This window comes from Phalacrocorax carbo, chromosome 6 (genome assembly GCF_963921805.1).
Source record: "Phalacrocorax carbo chromosome 6, bPhaCar2.1, whole genome shotgun sequence".
Classification (NCBI taxonomy): Eukaryota; Metazoa; Chordata; class Aves; order Suliformes; family Phalacrocoracidae; genus Phalacrocorax; species Phalacrocorax carbo.
This window is the reverse complement of record NC_087518.1, coordinates 38,880,201-38,904,002: the sequence shown is the minus strand read 5'-3', so window position 1 is coordinate 38,904,002 and position 23,802 is coordinate 38,880,201. Positions and strand designations below refer to the sequence as shown.

The following is a 23,802-nucleotide window of genomic DNA, read 5'->3' as shown; positions in this document are numbered from 1 at the left end:
TGTGTTATTTTCCCCTTAATATATTAAGGGCCTGGAAAGAAAAATTTGAACAAGCAGAAAAAAGGAAATTAGAAGATATAAAAGAATTGCAGGTACATTTTCTTTCTTCTCTTCACTTTCTATAGGAGATAGTACGGAAAATATAACATCTGCAAGCCTTGCAGAAAAATTAGAATAGTTATAGGATTTGTTTTTCTTAATGCTATTCTTTTAACAGACTACTGTGACTTCTTATAAAAATCTAATATAGATATTTGAATGAACAAAGTAAATTGTTTCTATGCAGAGCTCTTTTTTTATCTAGAAAGCGGGAATTGCATTCAAAATGGACAATCATTTACCAAACCTTGTCAATCTCAATGAAGATCCTCAGCTTTCTGAGGTGCTCTTGTATATGATCAAAGAAGGAGAAACTACAGTTGGAAGGTATACACCAAATTCAAAACATGATATCCAGCTTTCCGGAGTGCTAATTGCTGATGACCATTGGTATGTAGTGTTCTTTTTATACTTGAAGTGAAAGCAGGAGATATTTCTTCTCACCCTTCCCTTTCTTTTGGAGTCACTTTTCCTTTTGGCGGTAACAAAATAGGGTTTTCTAACCAGGAAAATACTGTTTAGGCATAACTCTTGTACTGTTCAGTGATTAAGGTAACTTCCTTCTGTTCCTTCTAGAAATCTGTTTAATTTCTCTGTTCATTTCATTCATATAGCAAAACTTTCTATTCATGCAGAAATGCTGGAGATGGACCTGATCAAATGATGTTGTGCAATAAATCTAACTTCAGTGGAAAAGTAAAATGCCTTGACAGTTCTTAATTAAAACTAAAAGTAGAGAGCAACTTGGCCATATTGCAGAAATATTGTTTAAAGTGCATTCCATGCAATTGATCCTAGACAAATAGCTGACAGCACCTTAACTAATCAATTACTAAAAACATGAAAGATATGGCTGTATTACGAAGTTAAGCATTATCAAACAAATGCTCAGATGACAGGGTAATGTAGTAATTTTTTACCAGTGGATTCTTCTTAGATTGAAATATCAGTTCTTTTTTAAAATACAGGTGGTTGTTCATCAATTAGGTATGTTGTCGATGTCTTCATACTATTTAGCTACATCTGGAAAAACAGTAACAGGACACTATCTAAAGCATGAATTTTAGTTTATTAAGAAACATTAATAGCAATTAACATAAGCTACTGATACCACAAATGTTTCTTGTTTTCAGCATTATAAAAAATACTGTTGGCAAAGTGAGTATTATTCCACTGAGAGAAGCAAAGACATACGTAAATGGGAAATGCATTCTAGGCCCAACAGTTCTGCATCATGTAAGTAATTGATTTGGGAAAGTAATATATGTGCATGTGTGGGTTTCTTAGCTTTGTTAATATTACAACTTCGGACTGCAAGTTTTCTTAGAAGGCTCTGAAACCATAAATGTTTCTCTTCCTCTCTGATTTCTAGTCCCACCTGTTATAAGTACTGTAAATTTGCTTATAAATCTCAAAGTTATAGGACAAACTCTTTTTCCCGCTTTCCCAATAGGGTGATCGAGTGGTCCTTGGGGGAGACCATTATTTCAGGTTCAATCATCCAGTAGAAGTTCAGAAAGTTAAAAGGCCATCTTGTGGGACTACGTTTTTGCATGATGGTCCAAAAGACTTTGAATTTGCAAAGAATGAGCTGCTTATTGCACAGAGAACACAGTAAGTATTGTATCTTGTGTTGGCCGAAAAGTGGATTCGTCACCTGGTGTGCAATGGGTTTCAATAAACACACACTTGAGAGACATTGCTTATTTATTTCAGGGTTGCGGAAGCCTGGGTGCTCAGTGATTTTCCACAAACGAAGCACACTGAAGCTGGCTACTTCATTATATTTAGGCAAAATATGTATTAATTTCTTGTATATCTGATATATATTCATTCTAATCTACATAAGTTGCATAATGGCATTAAGTCATTCCTATTGGCTCTGCTTCAGATCCTTATGCACATGCACATCCTCTCTTTGGGGGGGTCCTTGGTGGTCTTTACAGATGAAGTATCCTAACTCTTCTTACCCATATATGGTCATGTGTCACCTAAGGCCAATTCAAGGCTATTTTCTCTTGCCAACTCTCCTTTATTTTCTTCCAAAAGGAATGTTTGTCCTTGGTTAAATGAATAATGCTGATGGCCAAGATACCCCATCCCTAAGATTAGGTTAAATATTAAAACATCAAACAAGGCTTGATCAAAAAGAAAAGAGTCTAGGTTCATGCTAATTAAACATAGACAATACCTCTCCTTTCCAAGGGGGGCTTGTTCTCATACAATCACATGTTCTAAAAATAAAATCAGTTGTTAATGCAACCGTGCAGTAAGTTTAAGAAATAAGAAGCTTAAGATTATTAATTATTTCACAATAAGGGAAAGCTGGAAAATAGCAAGATTATTGTTAACTCTATTTATAATAGTTATAATAGAAATGGACATCCCAGACTTAGCTGAAATGAACGTATACCTCTAAGAGGTGATCACCACAATCTAGTCCAGTTGTCAAGAATGTAGACTACTAAAGAAACCCTGAGCTCCAGAGGTCCTCAAAGTAGTGTATCTTGTCAGTTACATTTCTTTCCAAGCACATGAGTCTAAAATTGACTTCTGATGCTTTTAGAGAGATTTAAAGCTTGAAAAGCAAATGCCTTAGGAAAATTAGAAGAACCCAAAGTTACGACCTTGGTATTCTATGATGGTGAAGAATTTGACAGACAGTAAAGTGTTATCTGTATTTGCTTCATTCCTGGGAGTTATTAAACCACAAGACTCATTGACTTAAAATTTGCTTTTCTGCATCTTAATGTGATTTAGTGAGTTTCTAATAGAGTTCTTAATTTTTTGAAAGGTGCATAATAAAATAAATATAGAAATCAAGTCTATTTTAAAATTCTGGAATGTCTTCCATCTTTACCAATGTCTACATTTTCCCTATGGAATAAAAAAATATCTAAGTGAAGTATAAAAGCTGTTTTTTAAAAACAAAACAAACCCTCATATTTTTACTGTTAGAATTGTAGGCTCCTGTCATGATAGAAGAAAAGATTATAATCTCTATGCAGCCTATAAGAGATTAAAGCCAGCATTCTAAACGTGTGATACTTCTACTTTTAGGCTTGAATCAGAAATTGAAGAGGCACGACTCAAAGCCAAGGAAGAAATGATGCAAAGTGTCCAAATAGCGAAAGAGATGGTTCAGCAAGAACTGACCTCACAAAAAGAAGCTTATGAAAGCAAAATAAAATCACTGGAAGCAGAGGTGGTAAGTTGCCATTGCATCATTACATAAAACATATCAATAAAATAAAACAGAAGCTGTAGTATAGGATTTATGGGTTTTGGGTTGTTTTGGGGGTTTGTGTGTTTTGTTGTTTGGGTGTTTTTGGTGTGTTTCTTTTTTCTCTTGCATATTATAAAACGATGTTAGGGAATGCAAAGGCTCTTTTTTAAAAAGATCAGCCTTGCTAACAAGAGAAGTTATAAAGTAGCTACACCCTTCAGAAATATTCTAAGGATTTTGGTTTATCGAATTAGCCAGGAACTAAAAAATGTTAATCCAGTGTGAATTTGAGGGTGTAACTTGTATACGAAGAGAAATCCTGACAAAACCTGATTTATTCTGTGAGACTTCAAAATTAGTACAGTATTTCAATATGACTTTTTTCTTTCAAGTTTGCATGCTGCTTTGCTGTTAGTCTTTTAGATACTTTCACAATATATATAACTCTACATAGAATAGTATATCATGGTAAAATAATGATGGAGGATCTTATTTCTTAAATGTGCTATAGAAGACATAATGTGACACTTCTGAACTGGGACATAACCTTTCATAACTCAGAACTCAGACACTGGGCTGAGTAGTCCACAGGGGCTGCATGTTTTAAATGTATTGAAGTAAAAATAAATCTTAATATCTGCCTAAGGGATGGATCAGAAATGCTGTAGAAGTGGTATATCTCCTCTCATCTGTCCTTTTTTTATATTAGAGAGAAGAATCTCGTAAGAAGCAAATCCAAGAACTGAATAACCAAAAAGCTGCAACTAAAATACAGGAGCTAGAGAAGGCAAAGCAAAATCTTGAGCTAGAACTACACTTCAATAAGAAGCGTCTAGAAATGGAGACGTTAGCTACCAAGCAGGTAACGTAAAAGGGGGAGGGGAGGAAGGCTTTTTAGGGGATAACTGTGGTTTGTTTTGTGTGTGTTTTGGTTTTTTTTTGTTTGTGGGCTTTTTAAGCAAATAATTAAGTAGAATGTTTCTGTTTACACTTTTATTATGATTTTGTATTAAATTTGGGGATAAACTAATGCTTAGCTTATTTCTTATAATGTGGACTGTTTTGCTCATGTACCAAACTTTAGCGACACTTGCCTGTGCTAAAAGTCATGACTCCAAGCCTTAATGTAATGACTGGTTTTTGGCTGGTGTTCATATGTATCTGACTGCTGCAACAGATATTAATTAATTTTTTTTAAAGTTGCTTCTTAATTCCAGTATTCTTTTTAAGCAGTCAATATCTAAGCAAAACCAGAAAACCGTTGAGAGTTTGAAGACGGAGTGTTTCATATCAATATGGCAGAGGTTCAATATAAATTCCATACTGTTCTGAGTCCGTAAAATGACAGGAACAAAAAATTTGCCTAAATATCATTAAATCATTAACTATCATTTCTTTTTTTTCCTTCCCTTCCGCCAGGCTCTAGAAGATCATACTATTCATCACGCAAAGATACTTGAAGCTCTAGAAGCTGAGAAGCAGAAGATTGCTGAAGAAATACACACCCTTCAGAAGAATCGTGGAAGTGGGAATAAAACTGTGACTAGTATGTATATACACGACATTGCTAGGGCAATGCTGACTTCTGTTTGTGTAGGGGGTTGGATTTAGTGGATATGGGTCCAGGATCTTTTTCTCTTCCTCTAACACTTCTCTAATGGTCCTGAACAAGAGCAGCCTTTTGGCTGCTATGATCATTTGCATTCATAAGCTGTATATATAACAGTGTCAAAAGCTCTGTTTTAATCATGCTCAGGGTGGTGCTTAGCTGGATATACATGTAGTCTGTATTTACCCTGATTACTTGAAAGTTCTTCCCCTCTCTGGTTGAACTGGTTAGGTGTTAACTTGTTGGGGAAACTGGAGTAACAGAATTGATTCTGTTTAATTTCCTATCTCAGATTAGTCTAATATATAGTGTCTGGTGTTATGCCTCTACTTCTGAAATATCCTTTACCTGACTTTATAAAAAGAGTTATCTTGTCTGGGAGGGTAATTTTTTTTTCCAGTGTACTGAGAATTCATACAACTGTTGTTGGCTAAATTCCATTCAAGTTTTTGGTTGTGGTTTCTTCTTTGCCTTTTTTTTTTTTTTGTTACCCTGAGGCTGTTGCATCACATTAAGTTTGATCCACTTAATTATTATGTGCTATATTCTTTATTAGTTCCACTTAGCTGGAATTCTCTGAAGCTATCTGTGATGATCAAAGAGGCCAATGCCATTAGTAATGAATTAGGGAAAAACACTGTTTTCTACAGGTGAGTATCTGAGTTAACTGTAAGAGGGTGTATACATATTTTATATATATATAAAAATTGGGGGGGTGGATTCTGGATGTGCAATGAGCTGTTTGTTTTTCATTTCACAGTTTTATTAAATGGAACATGACAAATCACTTTTCCAAACTAGCTTTAGTTAAGTGTGTAGTCTAGCCATGTTAGTTTGAAATGTGAATTTCAAATTTGAATTATAGGTCAAGACTCTAAAGGTATGTCTACAGACAATTTAGTTTCGGATTGAGCGTGCTTTGGAGGTGAATCTTCTGATGCCCATGTCTGTCCTGCTTTGGTTTGCATACTGAAGTGGTCCCAAAGCTCACTAACTGCGTTCCTTTGGGACAAAATGAAATGGGAATGTGTGCCGGCCATTAGGTGTTCAGTTCACAGGACCATAACAGAGGTAGTTCAAAGTAGTTCAGAACATGCATATAGTGGATATCGAGTGCTTGGCACTAGTAGTTTCAATCCACAGAACTCTTGCTATGCTAAGCTACTTGCTAGTTGTAGCTGAAGAACATTCTAGAAGTGGACTGCTATATTGGTCAGGTGGTATTAGTGTGAGCACCAATATAATAGTGCAGAGAAAACTCTGTATCATTTAAAAAAAAAAAAGCTACAGTAAATGCAGGTAAACTAGGACTTCCTAGAAACTGTAGGTATTGCTATGTTTTTCAGGTATTGTCTTTTCACATCCTCCAACAAGAACTCTGCCAGTAGAATTCTGTAGCATATATTTGGTTCTGAGTTCCTCAAGAGCCAGGGATATGTATGCTAGTATCTACTTCTGTCTCTGAATGCAGGGATTCCTTTTTTCCTTTACATAAAAATAATTTTAATGGCTACGGTAATCTGTGTTTTGTGAGATCCATGATGTCTCAAGCAATTTTTGTTTGTAATTAAATTTTTATCCTCTGTATAATCCTATTTATAAGTACTTTGTTTGTTTTTTGCAATATGAATAATGTTTTTGTCTTTTCTTTTAAAATTTTCTCAAATTCTTAGGCACGACAAAATTGATGATAAAACAGGAACAGTGTCTTCTATTCAGGTGCAGGTTCGTAACATCAAACTGGGAATAGCAACTTTCTGGAGCCTGGAGAAATTTGAATGCAAACTAGCAGCAATGAAAGAACTCTATGAGGTCAGTAACAACTGAAGAAAAACCACTAATAAACAGTAGCATTTTTCAAAGATAAGATTTTTATAATCTTTGGCATGGTTTAACCCTAGCTGGCAACTAAGCGCCACCCGGCTGCCTGCTCATTCCCCTCTCTGGTGGGATGGGGGAGAGAATCAGAACAGTCAAGTGGGGAAAACTCATGGGTTGAGATAAAGACAGTTTAATAGGTAAAGCAAAAACATTGCACGCAAGCAGAGCAAAACAAGGAATTCATTCACTGCTGCCCATGGGCAGGCAGGTGCACAGCCATCTCCAGGAAAGCAGGGCTCTATCATGTGTAATGGTTACTTGAGAAGACAAACGCCATCGCTCTGAATGCCCCCTGCTTCCTTCTTCCCCCAGCTGTATATGCTGAGCATGATGTCCTATGGTATGGAATATCCCTTTGGTCAGTTGGGGTCAGCTGTCCCGGCTGTGCCCCCTCCCAAGTTCTTGTGCACCTTGGCAGAGCATGGGAAACACTACTTACCACACTGATGATGTAGTTGTTGCAATCAACTTTATTCGCATACTAAATCCAAAACACAGTGCTATACCAGCTACTGCAAAGAAAATTAGTTCTGTCCCAGCTGAAACAAGGACATTATGCAGGAGGAAAATCTTGGTGTTTAAGATCACATAAACAAAAAACCTCAAGGCGTGATTATTTTTTATTAAGCACATGTACGTGCATTTGTCCATCGCACAGAAAGAGGACAGTAGAAATCAATTACTTCATTCAGGTCATTTTGTGTACAGAGTGTGAAGTAGTCAAACAAGGACTCCTTTGTGATGGTTCTGTTCGATTTTTATCTGTTCTGGAGGAAAACAGCTTTTTAAAGGGATCGCTTTTCATTACTATGTTCTATCTATTTTTCTTTGCTTCTGGTAAGTTAATTTGCTACTGGTTGCTTTTGTCTGTATGTACTTCAGGTTCTTCAGTGGGAGTTTTTAAAAGGCATTATTAATTTTGTTTAATAAACTGACAACTAAGGTGTGCATTAATCCTTTTTCTAGTTCTATTGCTTTTAATCAGACAAACTGGGTATTTTTCTACTGTACCTTTCTGAATATGTAGTACTTTGTTTTGGAGTATATCATACTCTTGTATTGAAGAGGATGTAAATAGAAGAAAGGGAGAAATGGGAACAGTGCCTACATTTGATTCTGTATAAAAAAAAATTATAACCATCAGCTAAAATCTTTTTAATTACATAAAGATAAACAATGATTCCAAATTATTGAATACAGATAAGATTACAGTATCAGCTGTTATTCGCTGGGAGAATGGTATTTTTTTATTTCATAAAGAGGGAAATATTGTAAGAAATGTTTATCTTTGAGTCCATGTGAACAGACAACGTTTTCATTGTGTTCTGTTGCATTTTTTCTATTTTAGACCGGAAGACTCGAGCCTAAGAACTACTTTAAAAAACAAACAAACAAACAAACAAAAAAACCCCCAACCAACCACCACACATGAACAAATAAATCTATCAGAGCTGGAGGCCTTTCAAAGTACTTTCCCTTTTTTAGTGGCAATAGTGTGTTCTGTGATTTTTTCCAATCTCCAGGGCTGATCATTTTATTTGGTTTTTTGGTTTCTGCCATAAGAATTGAAAGTTGTTTTAGACTGCAGTGAAATAATGAAGGGTAGAGGAAGGAAAGTTCTTGGAGATAAGCGAGAGCTGTTTAACATGAAGGAAAGATCCAAAGCAATCCTGTACAACTGTAATGATCTTGTAATTTATGATTAATACGCAAAAGCAAACTGTATATTTAAGACCAGGTTTTAGGCTAAGAGAACAAGTGCTTGTCTAAATTTGTCCTGTGCTTGAATTTGTGATTCTCCTGATCACATAAATTCTTTTCATTCCAATAGCTGTGCAATGTTTTGCCTGGAGCAGTATTAAAAAATGAGTAGAAGTTGCTTCAAATAATATATAAACAAACATTCGGATGCTAGCTATTTCCGAATGCAAATCACATTCTGGCACAAATAGCATACTTGAAATTTGCAGAGAAAGAAGTCTTAACTGTTGGAGCACTGAAGGTGCTGGTAGCGAAAAATATAAAGGTTTTTCTATGCTTCAGAATGTTCTTTTTTCTTAGAAAATAATTGCATCTCATTAAATGTTTTGCTTGAAAGAATAACTTCTTCATATGTGAGTATATATCTGAAAAATATTTTAACTTTTTGTCCAAAAAGGAAAAAACCATCAAAGAGGAGACAGACAAAGATGGAGGAAACACTCCTCATTTATGTCATACGAAAGTATTTCCAGTGACAGAAGATGACTACCATATTTATTACTAAAAACTGGATCTTGCCAATATCAGACTGGATTCTATTTCCTGTGGAAAACCATTGCTAAAACTGTTAAATAAATCCAGATATAAAAATTTTTTAATTATATGCCCAGATTTTTAGTAATGTATTGCATGTGGGAAAGAGCTGTGGAAAAGCTTAGTACCTGGTGTTCCTGTATCTCACATGCTGGGTAGCTGGGTGTCTTCACTAAATGTTTACCTTGTTTTAGTTTTTCAAACGCTCAGACCTCAAGCTGGCTGGCAGTCAGTTATCTTCTAGATTATACATATCCTAACAAGAAAGAAAACATTAAAACTACCAGTCCACTGTTAGTAGAATGTGTTATCTTCATCCATATGTTCTAGGCTTTATTATCACTCTATTTCTGTTTAACCCTGCTCCTCCCCTGTGTTTTCTTTATGTTTTCAGAGTAATGATAGAAATAAAGCTGCTGATATATTTTATGACCCTACTGATGAGTGGGAACCTGACCTTTCAGATGCCTCAGTTTCCTCTCTTTCCAGAAGAAGGTGATACTAATTTGTAGCTCCTCGATCTACGTGTAAAACAAAGCAAAAAATAATTTGTGTAATTATCTAACATGCTTCTGTGCCACTAATGTAGTCTTTTATTTATTAATTCTTCTTTTACCTTCTTATAATGTCAAACTCAGAAATTAAACAACAAGTTATGTGTACATTTGTGAGGATGGGGGAAAACTTAAATGTTACCTTACTATACTTTATTAGCTTCATTTATGAAATGTTAGTGTGCACCATTTTGCTAATAAAAATTGCATGCCCATTAAAGCAGTTTGGCAGATTAAACAGCAATGTTTCTGAGGTCAGGTGTAGCATATATGCAACGTATGTCTGATCAGTGCCAGAGGGGTTTATGTATGACTATGGACAACTAGCTGGAGGTAATTAAAGCCTGTACCCTATTATTTCAGATTGATACATTTGTCTGTAGCACAGGACTCTTAATTAACCTGCAGACAGAGGACCCACAGGTTAAGGTTATAGATACCCATGTATTTAATTAGTAATACAAGCGATTTTAAATAGGCACTTGGACATCTGTTCACATCCTAACTTATCCCATACACTATGCCAACTGATACGTTCTTCTGTTCATTCATTCTTTTATCTTTCCTCATGGACAAGAAATAGGAACAAAAGTTCCTCCAAACCCAAAAGTATATTTTGTCAAAACGTGCGTAAGGCTTGCTAAACTACATATCTAGATATTATCAGTATAGAGTGAAATGTGTAGTTTTTAATGTCTTCTTCATACTTCTATAATAAAAAGCATTGTTTTTAAGGAGTAAACTGCAGCTGGTCTGGGACCTTGTGTTTGAAGTTTTAGCCTTGTAACAATATAAATGAACTGCAAGCTTCTGTAAGTTGTAGCTTGTAAAGGAAATTATAACAGATCCTCAATTATAGATTTGCTAGTGGGGTAGCAGCCTGTATGATTATTGTTATTCTGCTGTAAAGCAGGTCGGTTTATCTGACTGCAAGTTTTGGAAAGCATTCCTGACCATTCCAAGCAAACAAGTTACTTGAAAGGAATGCAGTGGGTAAATAGTTTCTTTACATCTTGTCTAAATGCTGTTGTAATGGTAGAATAATGTTGGAATACTATTTTGTCTGATGCTGCCTTCTGAACAGTATTATAATGTGTTGTCTTGAGTCTCAGAATTGTGTTTGGTTTTGTCCTGCCTGTTTTAAAATGCAACAATAGATGCTGAACTGAACAAGAAAAGGTACTGGAAAAGGGAAATGGGCATTGCATGCTGCATTGTCAGAAGTTAACTGACATCAATCACACATATACTGGTGAAATAAATTGAATCCCATGTGCCCATGTAGTGTCATGGAGCTTAAAGGATAGGCTGTTCCAAAAGGAAAGGGCAGTTCGAGGCTGAATGTGATAATGGGGTAGATGGAGCAGTACCCTTGTGAAAAAGAGCCTAACCCCCCAGTACTTGAATGAGGTGAGCAGAGTAGATCTGGTGTTGATAACCAGGGTCAGACAAGAGTCCAGATCCACACTTGAGAATGTAATGATAAGGCAGTCTGAGGTTGAGCTGGGAAATTGGCTCAGTGAGTCAGGATTAGGTACAGAGATTCTTGGCAGGGTCAGCCTGCAGTCCAGTGATTGCCTGACACAGCCATCATGACAAGGTCCCAGGTCAAACTGGGAAGTTGAGTCTGCAGGTCCGGATCAATGGTGTACATGGCCAGACACAGGTACACAACTAGTGTAAGTCAGGCAGGACCAAGGGCAGGAGACTTATCTTAAACACAGCCCTAAGAAAAATTAAGAAGCCCCCGCTGAGTCTCTGTCCACCTGTTTCTTTAACAGCTTGAGGCCTGGCTGAGGCTTCTCAAACAGCTCTCTTACCAAGAGCTGGCCTTGGGCGCTGGCAGCTAAGGACCCAAAGCCAGGCCAGAGAAGTTAAGTTAGCTTGTCTAACTGACAATGGAGAACTTCAAGAACATCTGCCTTCTACCAAGAAAAAAAGCACTCCTATCTGGCTTTCTAAAAGTAATTCATTCTGTCCAGCAAACAATAAAAAAAAGAGAGAGAAACAGCACATCTGCTTTCTAAGGTTCCAGTAGGTAAGGAAGAGATGTATTTTTTTATCAAGCTCTAGATAACAATAATCCAGTAATAAACCAGTATCTTAAAAATGGGAATGTGGAATGAAGATCCTGATATGGTAGGAAGAGCCTGAGGAAAGTAAGTGGGATCCATTCTATGGGCTACATTGTCTTGCTTTCACTCTGGTTTAGGTTCTGTGTTTACAAGTAGCATTAATTAAAAGTAGATGTTTGTTTTGTTTGCCTGGTAATATTCATTGAACTTTCAATGGGTACGGTGAAAGAGATTCTTTTCTTTTAAAGTTTTTTCATATTTTCACTCTTTCATCCTTTCCTAGAAGTAGAAGTTTTATGAAGAACAAGAGAATTTCTGGATGTTTGTCTGAGATAAAATTGCAACCAATTAAGAATATACAGAATTCCTATATAACAGGTACTTACTATATGGTAGAATGCCTTTCATTTCATCTTGAGAACTTGAAACTACTACATGTATAAAACATATACCCTTCTAACAGTCATTAAAGAAAAAGTGGGGGTTGGAAAACAAAATGAAAAATGTCCTGTTTATAATATCTTCAACTTTTTAACATCAATCTGTTAACAGTAGGGTTTTTCTTGTGGTTTTGATTATGCTTTCTTAGGGCAGAAACTTACTGACCAGCACTTATGACCCTTACTTAAGAAATTTACCTAAAACATTGCTCAGATTAACTATGCAGGTTAGCTGGAGACAGATGATAGTTCATGTAACAAAATGCCAGAGGCTGAATCCTGATATAATAACTTGGAGAGTTTGCTTGAGTTGTTGCTATTCATATGCATTCAATTACTGAGGTTCCCCCAAGCTTTTTGTAAGGTTTTATAAATGTTTTTCTGAAACACTAGATGCTTCAGTCTTCCAAATATTTTTATGCATTCAGTTTTATTAGATTGGCTGGGTTTTGTTATTTTGCTCTCTCTCTGTAGGTTTGATTGTGGAAAAAGGTGGATTGGTGTTAAGAATTTCACTATGGAATTTGTACTAACTGAATCTAGAAACAATGTAGAATGTTATATGTGCATTTTCTGACTTGCTATCTTGAGTAGTTGAACATTGCTGAAGAAGCAATATAAAAGAGTCATTACAAAGAATCACTGACTACTCACTCCTATGAAGAACTTCTTACATACATGTTTTGCTTTTATATCATACAGGTTCACAGAATAAGTCCAGCCCAAGGTTTTCTGAATCATTTCTTCCTGGGATTTGCAAAGAATCTATAAGTTCAGCTTTAGATTTATTGGAACAGAATCACGAAGGAGGAAAAAGCATAGTAGATAGTCTCCTAACTAATTTGTTTGTCATATTCTCTGAAGTTTCTGCCATTTCAAAAGCCTATGAACAACAGGATGAAGAATGTCAAGAAAACTGTAAGTCTCATTTTCATAATAGCTTAAAGTAAGCATTACTAATGACTTGTCTTTCAGATGCGCAGCATTCATATGCTTGCCTATCAGAAGAATTAACATTCCTACTGTCATTTGCAAAGGAGACCTTCTGATAGATCTCTTTCTCTTGTAGTTTTCACTCTTAGTCATGCTGCTCAATCCTACAGCATCAGAATTATCTCTGCTTTTGACCGGCTTGTGGTTCTAACCAAGCTCTGCCTTAACAATGTCCAAAAGTGGCCTGGATCTATAAAAGTTGATGATGAAATAAAACAGGAAGTAAAGAACTTGGGAGGTTATTTACAGTTACTGTTGCAGGTAAAGTATATTAAAGAACTCATCTGTGTATAAAGAAGTCATATTACATTAATGCAATACTTACTACAGACTTGCTAAAAAGATTTAAATGTCCAATGTATGCAATGACAAGTGGACATGTCTAAGGAAGATGGACTGTAAAGGGTGCGTTTTTGCTGGCTAAACTGGTGCTTCCGTATGCTAGTTCAGAGTAATGTAGACCTTGCTTGTGCCCGTTGTATTGCGTGACAATAGTGTAGGTTCTTAAAGATAAAAGGGGGAAATAAAGCATGCAGTGACAAGAGCACATGCTAGTTTAGATTGAAGTGCTACTGTTCATAAATTTATAAACTAGTGGCCAGTAAATATTACTTTTGTTCATACTACAGCCTTGTAAAGTGTAATTTTTCTGAACTGTGTTGCAACCACAGAGATCGGTATTATGCAAGGTATGATCTTTCAGCTGTGGTAGATAAGCCATTGGAAGTAGGAAGATGAGCTGAAAATGCCTCAAGCTGTTGTGTGCTACAAACTCTAGGAAGTGTGTGCTTTTTGAGAGATGTGTTTTAGCTTCAGTGGATGAGATGCTTTTATTTTTCAGGGATGTTCTTCAGATATAGCCTCGATGGTAACAGAAGCATGGAGCAAAGTAAAGCAAACAGTAAAACAAACAGTGAAATACATAGGCCACTTGGCAGTAGTCACAAGAGCTGATATTTCCTTTTCTGAAGAGGACACTCCTGCCACTGGTCTACAGGTGAAAAAATGTTTATTAGAAATAGTGATTACAAACAGTAATTTTAATATTGACATCACATTTTCAGTAACGGTGCTCAAAAGCAAGTTGTTTACATATAACAGTTTTTCTAACACTTAATTTTTATGGTGCAAATGGGTATGTGTTAATACCCTTGAATTTTTTTTTCCTTTAAAAAATGCACTTTAAATCTGTATAGCTTCCACCTATAAATAGAAAGAAATACTGTGCTTTTAGGATTATGACTGCACTGAGATTGTACAAGTCTACCTATTTCACTGAAATTCAAAGCTTATTTCAGTAATCTGTGATTAAGTACCACATGGAATTTTCAGAAATCTGAAGAAAGTTAGGAAAAGGAAGTTAAAGTGTTGAGACCTTGTGGTCCAAGAGTGACATGTGACTGGACCAGCACTGAACAATTTTCTCAAATCAAATTACATATTTAACCCACTATGGAAAATCTGTTTTAATTCAATGCCATTTCAATTCCTTTAATTATTATGTTTTGAACTTTTACTTTAAAAGGAATTTTTACTTGCCCTTTATGATGGAGTAGGCTCAGGGCTGGAGTTTCTCATTGATACTGTACAGGAGAAAGCAAGAATGGTGCAGGAAGAACTAATGAAACAATATCCGCAAAATGAGGTGAGGTGAGATGGAAGTAAGATAAAAAATTACTACTATATCTTAGAGGCACTTGATGGTCTCCTTTTATTTTTCAGCAATTTTGTCAAGAAAGTTCTTAGTAGGAATACAGTTGTGATTAGTAACAGGTCTGAGATGGGTGGTAAGTGGGAATGTTCACTACAATCATGCATAAATTTTGAGTGTTTAGCCTTTCACCCATGTGTATACTGAATATTTAAGTGTATCTGTTTAGAATGATTTCTTTGAATTGGAGGGTATTTTGCATAAAATTTCACAATGTAACTGTGAAAGGGGGGGGACACTACGAAAACTGGCACGAAGGAGCAAGTGGACCTTTTAGTCTCTAAACTACTGTTAAGTTTGTTTTGTAAAAAGATTGCATATTTAATATGTAGTGATACTTTATAACCCTGAAAGTTAATTGTTATTCTATGTTGATAGTAGTAATCACCTCTGCTATTACTACACTCGCTGTTATTGTCAGGAGGATTATTAGAAAGTTTGAAGACTTCATTTTGTCATACATTGTTCTTACACTCCTAGACCCAAACAGCATGCTATCTAAATATTAAAATAGTTCAGTGTAATCTTTTAAGAGCTAGTCTTCCAACATGCTTAATGCTTGGGCTATGCTGAATCACTTTCATGAATTGCCCATTTCAGAAGGAAACTGGTTGAATAAAGTAGCTATGCAATAGCACGGAAGTCAGAAATGTCCTGCTTGATTTTGTGTCATTCACTGAAATCACATCTGACCTTCAAATACTTTCCAGGCTGATAAGCAGCAGTGGCATTTTAATTTGAGCCACTTCTTCATTACACGTTATCGGAAAATTATGGCAAATTACTTGTATTGTATTAAAGAGTTGTTCCTGTCACCCTCCAAATTTATTGTAATATAAAAAGGAATTACATCAATGGGAAGCTTTTGTCTGTCATAAGACCTCAATTTAATTTTTCTTGTAACTTTAAGGCAACATATTCCTATTACCTCCCAACAGACAGGTGTGTGTGTACTTTTTTCCCCCCCTTCCTTCCAACAGATAGCAGCTGAGCAGTTATATTATCAAATTGCGTAGGTAGGTTTTTTAATTAGGTATGCTGAAGTTAGTAGCGTTCTGGGGAGGAGTTGCTCTTTCATGAAACAAACATACTATTATTAGTTTATCTGGTGTATTTTCACTCTTAAAGCAGAACAGACCTCGTTATGTGCTCAATTCAGTAGGGGGTTGTTTGGGTTTTTTTGCTTGGAGGGGGCTTTTGGTTTTTTTTAGCTACAGCCTGTTATTTTGAGCTCTTATTTTGCTTAGGTGACAAATTGTGAGGATGTTTATACTGTAGGAGGCTATGCAAAGTAGAGAATAAAGTATAAGGAATAAGTACCACAGTTAAATATTTCTGTGTGTATGAAAATGCCAGTAGGCAAGTTAGAGTACCCCTTGGAAGTATGCCATTTTCTTAGCGGGTGAGCCATTTTTGACAGAAAGCTTGGCTGAATTCCAAGGAAATACTTTGGAAATATTGAAATGTTCTTCAGCAAGTTACTTTGTGTATATAGTGCACATGCTTCCTTTCAGTGTTGGGATAATAGACTTGTTCTGCCACTTTTCCTCTGAGCAAATGTTTTGCACAGAGACCATGCAAAGCCAAAGGTGTCAGTTTACCTGTGTCTAAGAAATCCTGTCTTCTGCCTCATGTTTTTATTTTTATCCTTTTTCTTCAAAGTTGAGAAATTTGCCGAACTGTGGCCAATAAGAAAATCTCCTTAATGAGCTGGGATATAGAAAACACTTAGTAACAATAGTAACAATATGTTACTACTCAAAAATCTGTAATACATGACCTGGGATAAAAGGTTCAAATCAGTTGGAGAGGAGTGACAAATTGCTTGTCTTGAGTAGGGAATAAACTTTGCTTTCCTTTAGTTTTTCACTGTTGTCATTCTTAATCCTACAGATAATAGTGAAACTGTCCAAAATCTTTTATGTTCCTATCTGCTTTCCAACAAAAGGAACTGAGCAGTCTGTTTTCCAGATAATGCTGTCTACCTGCAGCAGATTCCTATGTATCTGAAGGACTCCTGTATATGCTTGTTGCTGGTGGAACTAATGTGAAGTCAGGGAGAGAACCCGAGGGTATTAACTAAGAGATTACCCCTGCCACTTGCAATGACAGTGATACAAAAAAATACACGACAATTTAGCAAAAAGTTAAATTTCCTCATTCGATCCTCTCATATTAAGGGGTTATTTAAAATCTTGCAGATATAGTTAACGATGTTAACTATTAACGCTTAACACCATTTAATGTTTTATTTGAAAAAAATGCATGTTATGTTGCAGAAAATATTACTTCTGCTTTTGAGTATTTTTCTCATTAGTATGCCAGTGTTCACTGTTATCCTTTTAAAATATTAATGTACACTTCATTCAAGATAGAGTAAAATATAATTAAAAGTTTCTTTGTAGATTCAAAGTCGAATAAAGGATAATGTTGTGGCATTAGCCAGATTCCTTGAAAATAACATCACTTATTGCAGAAAGGTAAGAGAAATGTTTCACAAAATGTGCACTTTGAGTCTGGAGCTTAAATTTAAAGGATGCATTTAACAAAGAGGAGCTTTTCTGGCTACTGCATTTCCATTCTGTCATGGTTTTGATTTTAATTTTACGTAAAGTATTTCTGGAGGTACTTGTATCTTACCTTCCTTCTTTTTGTGTTCACCAGAAACATCCTAACCACCTCCTTTGTTTTCTTTTAAGTTGAAAGCCTCAAGTTCAGTAATCTTAGTGTAATTGTTATAACTACTGCAATAGTTTATGGCCATAATTACTGGTATTTTGAATTAAAAGCCAGGGTAGATTATTTAATCTGTATTGTAAGAGCCAAACCTTTTCTGGAATTTAGAGTTTCATTTGCCTTTTTTCATCCTGTCAACAATCTGCACTTCTTTTTGGAACTATCTTATGTTTTGTGACTTCTCTTTTTGTGTATCGGCATTGGCCTCTTATGTGGCTGAATCCATAATAGGCACGTTTAGTAGTTAATATACTGTCACATAATTTGTTGTTTTACATTGCTCTTTATTAATCCAGAGAGAAATAGAATTGCAGTTTCCAGAAGAAGAAACTCTATATCAGGAAATAAAGAAAAGCACTGACATTGCTGTAAAATATTTGGAATTGGAGCAGTGCCTAGCTGAAGTCTGTCAAATTGTTTCTTCTACGTTACAAGGTATTTTGCTGGGTTATTATCTGTCTCGACAGTAACCTGTAGACTACAGGAGACCTGTAAAGCAAGAGGGAGGGAGGGCTATTTGGTGTCTCTTTACAAAGTACTGCATTTGATTCTTCTTGCTTTTGTTTTTCATAGGGTCGTATAGAAACAGAAGTCCTCTCAGGAGCCTTGCAGAAAAGATTTGTGTCATAGCTGGATATTTTAACAACTATTTCAGTTTATTTGCCTTGTCTTCTACTTCTGCAAACAATCCAGTCCAGACAATATCCATACCTTCTATGAATTTGGATGAATTGGACTCTCTGGTTGATTCCCTTATTGTGAATTTAGAACTTGAACAAGGACAGCCATCATTGAAATCTCAAACTCTTTGTAATGAAACTACTGAGAGTCGAAGACAGGTTGAAACAGGTGAAGTTCAATTTGCTTGGGAACAGGAGGGGATTCCAAAGCATACACACAAACCCCAGTCTTCATCTCCACCTCCATTTCCTGCAGAGCTTTCACCTGGTAGGATACAGTGGGTATAAAATGCTATTATCAAGAAATTCAGGGAAAAGTTCCCTTTACATGAAGGGAAAGCAACATATCACAAAATATTAGCAATAAATTTTAGCTTTATTAGTATGTGATATGAAAGTAAATTACATGATTGTATGAGGATAAGTACTCTGAATTTCACGAGAGAAAATGGAATTCCATAAAGGGCTGTTAGACTTTAAAATATAGTGCCTTTTGTTTTAAAAAAAGTCTATCAGCACCTAAGCATATCAAAGATAATTTAACGCAGTAAGTAAATCTATTGGAGAGAATATGAATGGAGAAAATAAAAAGTGTTGGAGAGTAACTAGTAAACAACACAGTAAATGCTTTGTAGAACATTCACATCTCTTCATCTTAGACATTTGACTTAGGACTCTCGTAACAGTGGAAGGAGAGTCCTTGGAAGGAATCCTTCTAACATACATTTATGTTGCTTACAGTTAGATAAGAAGACTGTCTTCCTATCTTAGACAGTTGGAAGGTAGATTAGATGATGCGGGTACCAATTCTTTTTGTTAACATTGCTTCATCTCTGCTGTATTATGATATAGTTGTGCTACTGCAACTTTAAAGTGGTTTTTATAGCTTTCATGTTTTTTTTTCAAATGTCAACCTCATTTATTTTTAAGAACAAAGCAAAAATATTTTATTTATTTCTGTAGGGGAAAACTATGAGAGATGGTAGAAGTACTTTACAACCTCATTTGAATGCTTTTTTTTAGTGTTTTTGTAGTCCATTTAAAAATCTGCACCTAAAGTATCGGTCATGGTGTTCAACTTGATCTGAAGTAAGTTCATGTCAAGTGATGTTTCTACCAAGTTATCTTTTGATTGCTCAAATCACTTTCAGGACTATTCATAGTGGATTAGAAGCATAGCTCTTCCTAAATATGTAAATCATCCCAAGAGGTTGTACAGAACTTCCCCAATCAAGTACTTCCTTGTGCTTTTTACTGTAGTCATCTTACCTTTAGAATGCTGGCTGAGGCCAGGGGAAATTAACAGCGAGGATGAAAATTAATTTGGATTTTTATTCTTTAATATGGGGTTCTAGGAGGCCTGGACGTAGCACATTTTACTCACAACAGTGCCAAGAAATTAATAAACTAAATCCTAAGTTTTTTCCTATGTATCAAAGCTTCTAAGCCAGATATTCATAGCTATGATCTTTCCTTTCAAGGGAAAATGCTCAACATCTTGAGAATTTCAGTCTTCGAGAACACGTCAGGCTCTTAGAACTAATTTCTATGCAAAGACTACAGTAAAGAGCGTCAGTCATCCTTTTCCTTTGAGAACTTTCACACTATAATTAATGCTGTTATTCAGCAATTTTGCACTTCTCCGATTTGGAGGAAATGGAAAGGTAATTATTCTGAAGGAGTAATGTTTTTAAGAATTGTATACCTTAATACTTTGTCAAAAAATGTCTTGCTGTGCAGTTCTGCCATCAAAAATATTCAACAATTTTTATTGCAGCTATTAATTTCTTTCTCACATGAGATGTGATGTTGCTTAATCACTTTCCTACTGTAAAGGCCTTTACAAGTCTGCTCAAGAGTTAACAAGGTATATTCAGTTGTTCAGATTTTTGTGCTTTAAAAGTGAAGAGAAACCTGGTATATTTCTATTTCTGTAAATGTATTTTGTACTTGGCTGAATGTTTTTAAAACAAACTGGTTCTTCTGAATCATGTATCTAAGCATGAGCATTGTAAAGAGTAAAACTAGATCATGTACGTGATCACCAATTTTTACAACTTCAAGTTCCTTGTCAGTTTTCTTCTGCATACAGTTGAGACCTTCATTTGTCACCGAGAGTACTGCTTCCTTGCTGAAAGTATTGTACCATAAAAATCAGAAATATTGCTAAGAGGTGTATTCTGTAGTTCACAAGTGAAACAAAAGACTTCTTTACCTAAGTTTTTCCTCTATTAAGATGCTTAAGAGCACACAGATAGAGACTGAATAGTCGTGAACTAATCTACATCTGTTAATGGCAGAATACTCAATCCCTTACAATTTCTGCTAATAAATATAGTGGTGTTATGTCAAGTCCCCGTTGCAAAATTAAATTGTGTTACTGATGTTCCACCTGCCCAGGTGATTGTGTTTGATTTTGGTCTTGTATTTAATGAGAAGCACTGCTCAGAAGACATCTTCGGTTTTGTAGTTCTGTGTGTTGTTATGAGAATTTTTCTCTTTTTTTCATTCTAAAATGGAAAGACAAGTTCTTCACAAGCTTGGAGCTCAAACTGACTTTCAGTTTTTAGTCCTTCTGAAATTCAGGAGAAAGAAACCATGCAAACAAATGGGTTTCTGGTAAAAATTTAACTGAGGTATTGGATGGGCAACTGTGATCATATCAAATTTAGCTTTTACAGGATGAGTGAAAATGTTGCCAATAGTTTCCTGCTGCTTGGTTGATTTTCTTCCCCTCCATGCTAATTAACCGTGTTTTAATCAGTCTCTCATGTTAATACTCTATTCACATTTTAGAGTAATATGTTAACAAAATCTACCTCTGCTAGTGTCTTCAGGTTGGTGCCCTTGTTGCAGTTATACATCATCAAAGTACTTCATTCTTACAATATATACGGTGACTATACATCATCAGAGTGAGCTAGTGCTCTCATAACATATTGCATTAATACATCAACAAGCCTAGCTGAGGCTCCAGTAAGCTATTGGTGTAATATAACGTAAGGTATATTTATAACTATAGGCAAGTCTGTCTATAAATTATGAATGTCAAGGAATTGGGATCATAGCAGGCAGATTTTGGGGTGGATTGATTTGAATGGTATGTTATTTTACTAGTCTTTCCAAGGAGTTGGAGGAAGGTGTGGGTTAAGCCCAGGTCAGCAGAGGAACTGACATGGCTGAACACAGAAACTGCATCCCCTGCTATTAGGCGTAGTAGTGAAATGAAGTAGACCTTAATGTTGCTGAGATAAAGGACTGTGCAGTATGGTCCAGATATCTGCACCATTTTGCATTTTTGCAGATCTGAGTAGAGTCAGTGTCATCATTTTTGCTGATCTGTTGTGGAGTCAGAGTTTGGATAGCTTCTGGCAGATGGTGGTAATACACAGAAGAATCTTCTTGTGATAGTACCTCTTGGAGTTTCTTCTACACCATAAACTAGAGCAGACACCAAAACAGTGCAATTTAAGTAGAGTTTTTATTTAAGTACGTAACAAGGTTAATTACTTTCGCAGGAATATATACTGGTGATGTAGGCTTCTCTAATGGGGGATTGAGGTGGGAATGGGATCATTTAATGGATATTTATTAAAACACCTTTTATTAATAAACCAGTGTTAATAGAATTTAGATGTTTACTGTTCACACAATACATTCACTTATTCCTTCACACTTCACTTGCACCCACATAAAAATCGCTTCTGGGTGCAAGATTGGAGGAACAACTGTGAGCTGCTGAGTCTGAAGCAGAGGCTCATGTTGGCTTACCTGTGAGGCTTTGATGTGCTATACCCCTCAGCATGTATGCTTCCTCTCTTTGGCTAATGTTTTTTAGTTATTATTTCTCCATCCGCAGCCATAGGTACCAATAGAGCCCCTTCACACACGCTTGCATTGATGGGGCTTTTATGGCTTTGGCTGAAGCTCAGTCTCGATAATAGCTGATGTCATGCTTCTGCTAAGAGCACTAAATTTGGTCTAGAAAGGTTTTCTCTGGGGTTGTCAAATTTAGTCTTCAGCTCTGTGTCCCTGAAAGAAACATTGAGTTAACAGTTAGGAACATGCAGGGACAGGGAATGGAAAGTGTTATGAAGAAACATTTAGAGACCTGAATGGGTTCTATAGTTTACTGAAGTAATGATGGCTTTACTTTGTTATATGTACTGATATAATATGTAGTTTGTGGGTTGTTTGCTGTATTGTTTTTGTGTTCTGGGTAGTTTGTATTTCCTTTAATGTTCTCTTATTTTCTCAGGAAAATGTTCTTCATTCAGATTTCATGTAAAAAGTAATTAGAACTTTATGTACCTGACCCATGGATTTTATTGACTAACATGAAAGAAAAGGGGGCTTTGTTTTAATTTTAAATATAAAGTAGGGATGCAGGGTATTGAGACTTCTGCACCAGAGTTTCATTTGAAAATAAGAAACTAAAAAAAAATCTAGCTAATGAAAAATTCTCTTCACTTAAAGAACTTAGTAAGAAATTGGTATTTCTTCAGTTCAATTCTTTATCTGAAAAATAGTACTACGTTAAAAATACATAACAATTCTCAGAGTATTGATCTACTACTTTACAGCTTCTTACAACTCAGCCTCTAGTTTTATTTTAGTAGTAGGAAAGTAAGATTAAAACTACACATTTTAACTTCACTCAGAGTTAATACAAAAGGTGTACACTACTCTGCAAAAATATAATGTAAATTATTTTTTGTTGTGGAAATTGGTAAAGCCACGGGAGTCAAACTAACTGCAATTAGGCCCTAAACTCTTCATTTTTATCCCTAATTAGGAATAAGAAACATGTATTTCAGGTAAAGATAACAGTCCTGGGAAGGAAGTATGTCTTCAGAATATGAATGCTGGATTACTTGAGCAGCCTTCCAACAATGTTAGCTCATCTTCATCGAGACTCGTTGTATGTAAATGCACTTTTAGAAAAAAAGTACACCCTAGCTATGCTTTGTAAAGGTCATATACCAGTGTTAGAAATTAGAGATAAGTAAACTCTTCTAGCACTCACTGACTCATGAGAATACTGTAGATGAAGAAAAACAAGCTGCAGTTTAGATTTAATTTGATCCAGTAATGGCATCTGCAGGCAGAAGATGAGACTACATCTGATTCACCTCTGCAAATAGAAGATATTATTTTGTGACAGGAATTTTCTTCTCATTCTTTATATACTCTAACATACTGTGATTATATGAATCCTGTTACTTTTTTGTTTTGCAACTTTTCTGATTTCAAGGTAAGGGGTGCTTTTTATTTACTTGGGGTTTTTAATTATTATTTTAGGACAGCATTTTAATTCCCTTTCTAGCTTTCAGTAGGATCTGGGATCGTTTATGCATTTTTCGCAAAGAAGGGCTGTTTGCTTTTTAAGTCCTAATATTTTTAAAATATATTTTTTAAAAATGCCATCTTTTCTTTGTTTTCTTAGTATTTGGAATCAGTATATGTAACAACATTTGGTTACTCTTGAATTTTTTTCCTGCCC

General features: G+C 35.6%; 1 protein-coding gene across 2 annotated transcripts in view; it reads left to right on the top strand.

Moving 5' to 3' along the window:
* KIF14 (kinesin family member 14) overlaps positions 1–20,690 on the top strand; it is a 32,883-nt gene extending 12,193 nt beyond the window's left edge. For both annotated transcript variants that reach the window (XM_064454779.1, XM_064454780.1), the window contains exons 14-31: positions 29–92; positions 305–489; positions 1,233–1,335; positions 1,553–1,713; positions 3,160–3,307; positions 4,035–4,187; positions 4,745–4,871; positions 5,491–5,584; positions 6,608–6,746; positions 9,505–9,605; positions 12,023–12,117; positions 12,882–13,097; positions 13,249–13,433; positions 14,014–14,169; positions 14,698–14,817; positions 17,289–17,363; positions 17,916–18,054; positions 18,193–20,690. In XM_064454779.1, the coding sequence (XP_064310849.1) occupies positions 29–92; positions 305–489; positions 1,233–1,335; positions 1,553–1,713; positions 3,160–3,307; positions 4,035–4,187; positions 4,745–4,871; positions 5,491–5,584; positions 6,608–6,746; positions 9,505–9,605; positions 12,023–12,117; positions 12,882–13,097; positions 13,249–13,433; positions 14,014–14,169; positions 14,698–14,817; positions 17,289–17,363; positions 17,916–18,054; positions 18,193–18,587 (2,656 nt within the window). In that variant the 3' untranslated portion in view covers positions 18,588–20,690. The remainder of the gene's footprint in view (positions 1–28; positions 93–304; positions 490–1,232; positions 1,336–1,552; positions 1,714–3,159; positions 3,308–4,034; positions 4,188–4,744; positions 4,872–5,490; positions 5,585–6,607; positions 6,747–9,504; positions 9,606–12,022; positions 12,118–12,881; positions 13,098–13,248; positions 13,434–14,013; positions 14,170–14,697; positions 14,818–17,288; positions 17,364–17,915; positions 18,055–18,192) is intronic.
* The last annotated feature ends 3,112 nt before the right edge of the window (positions 20,691–23,802 follow it).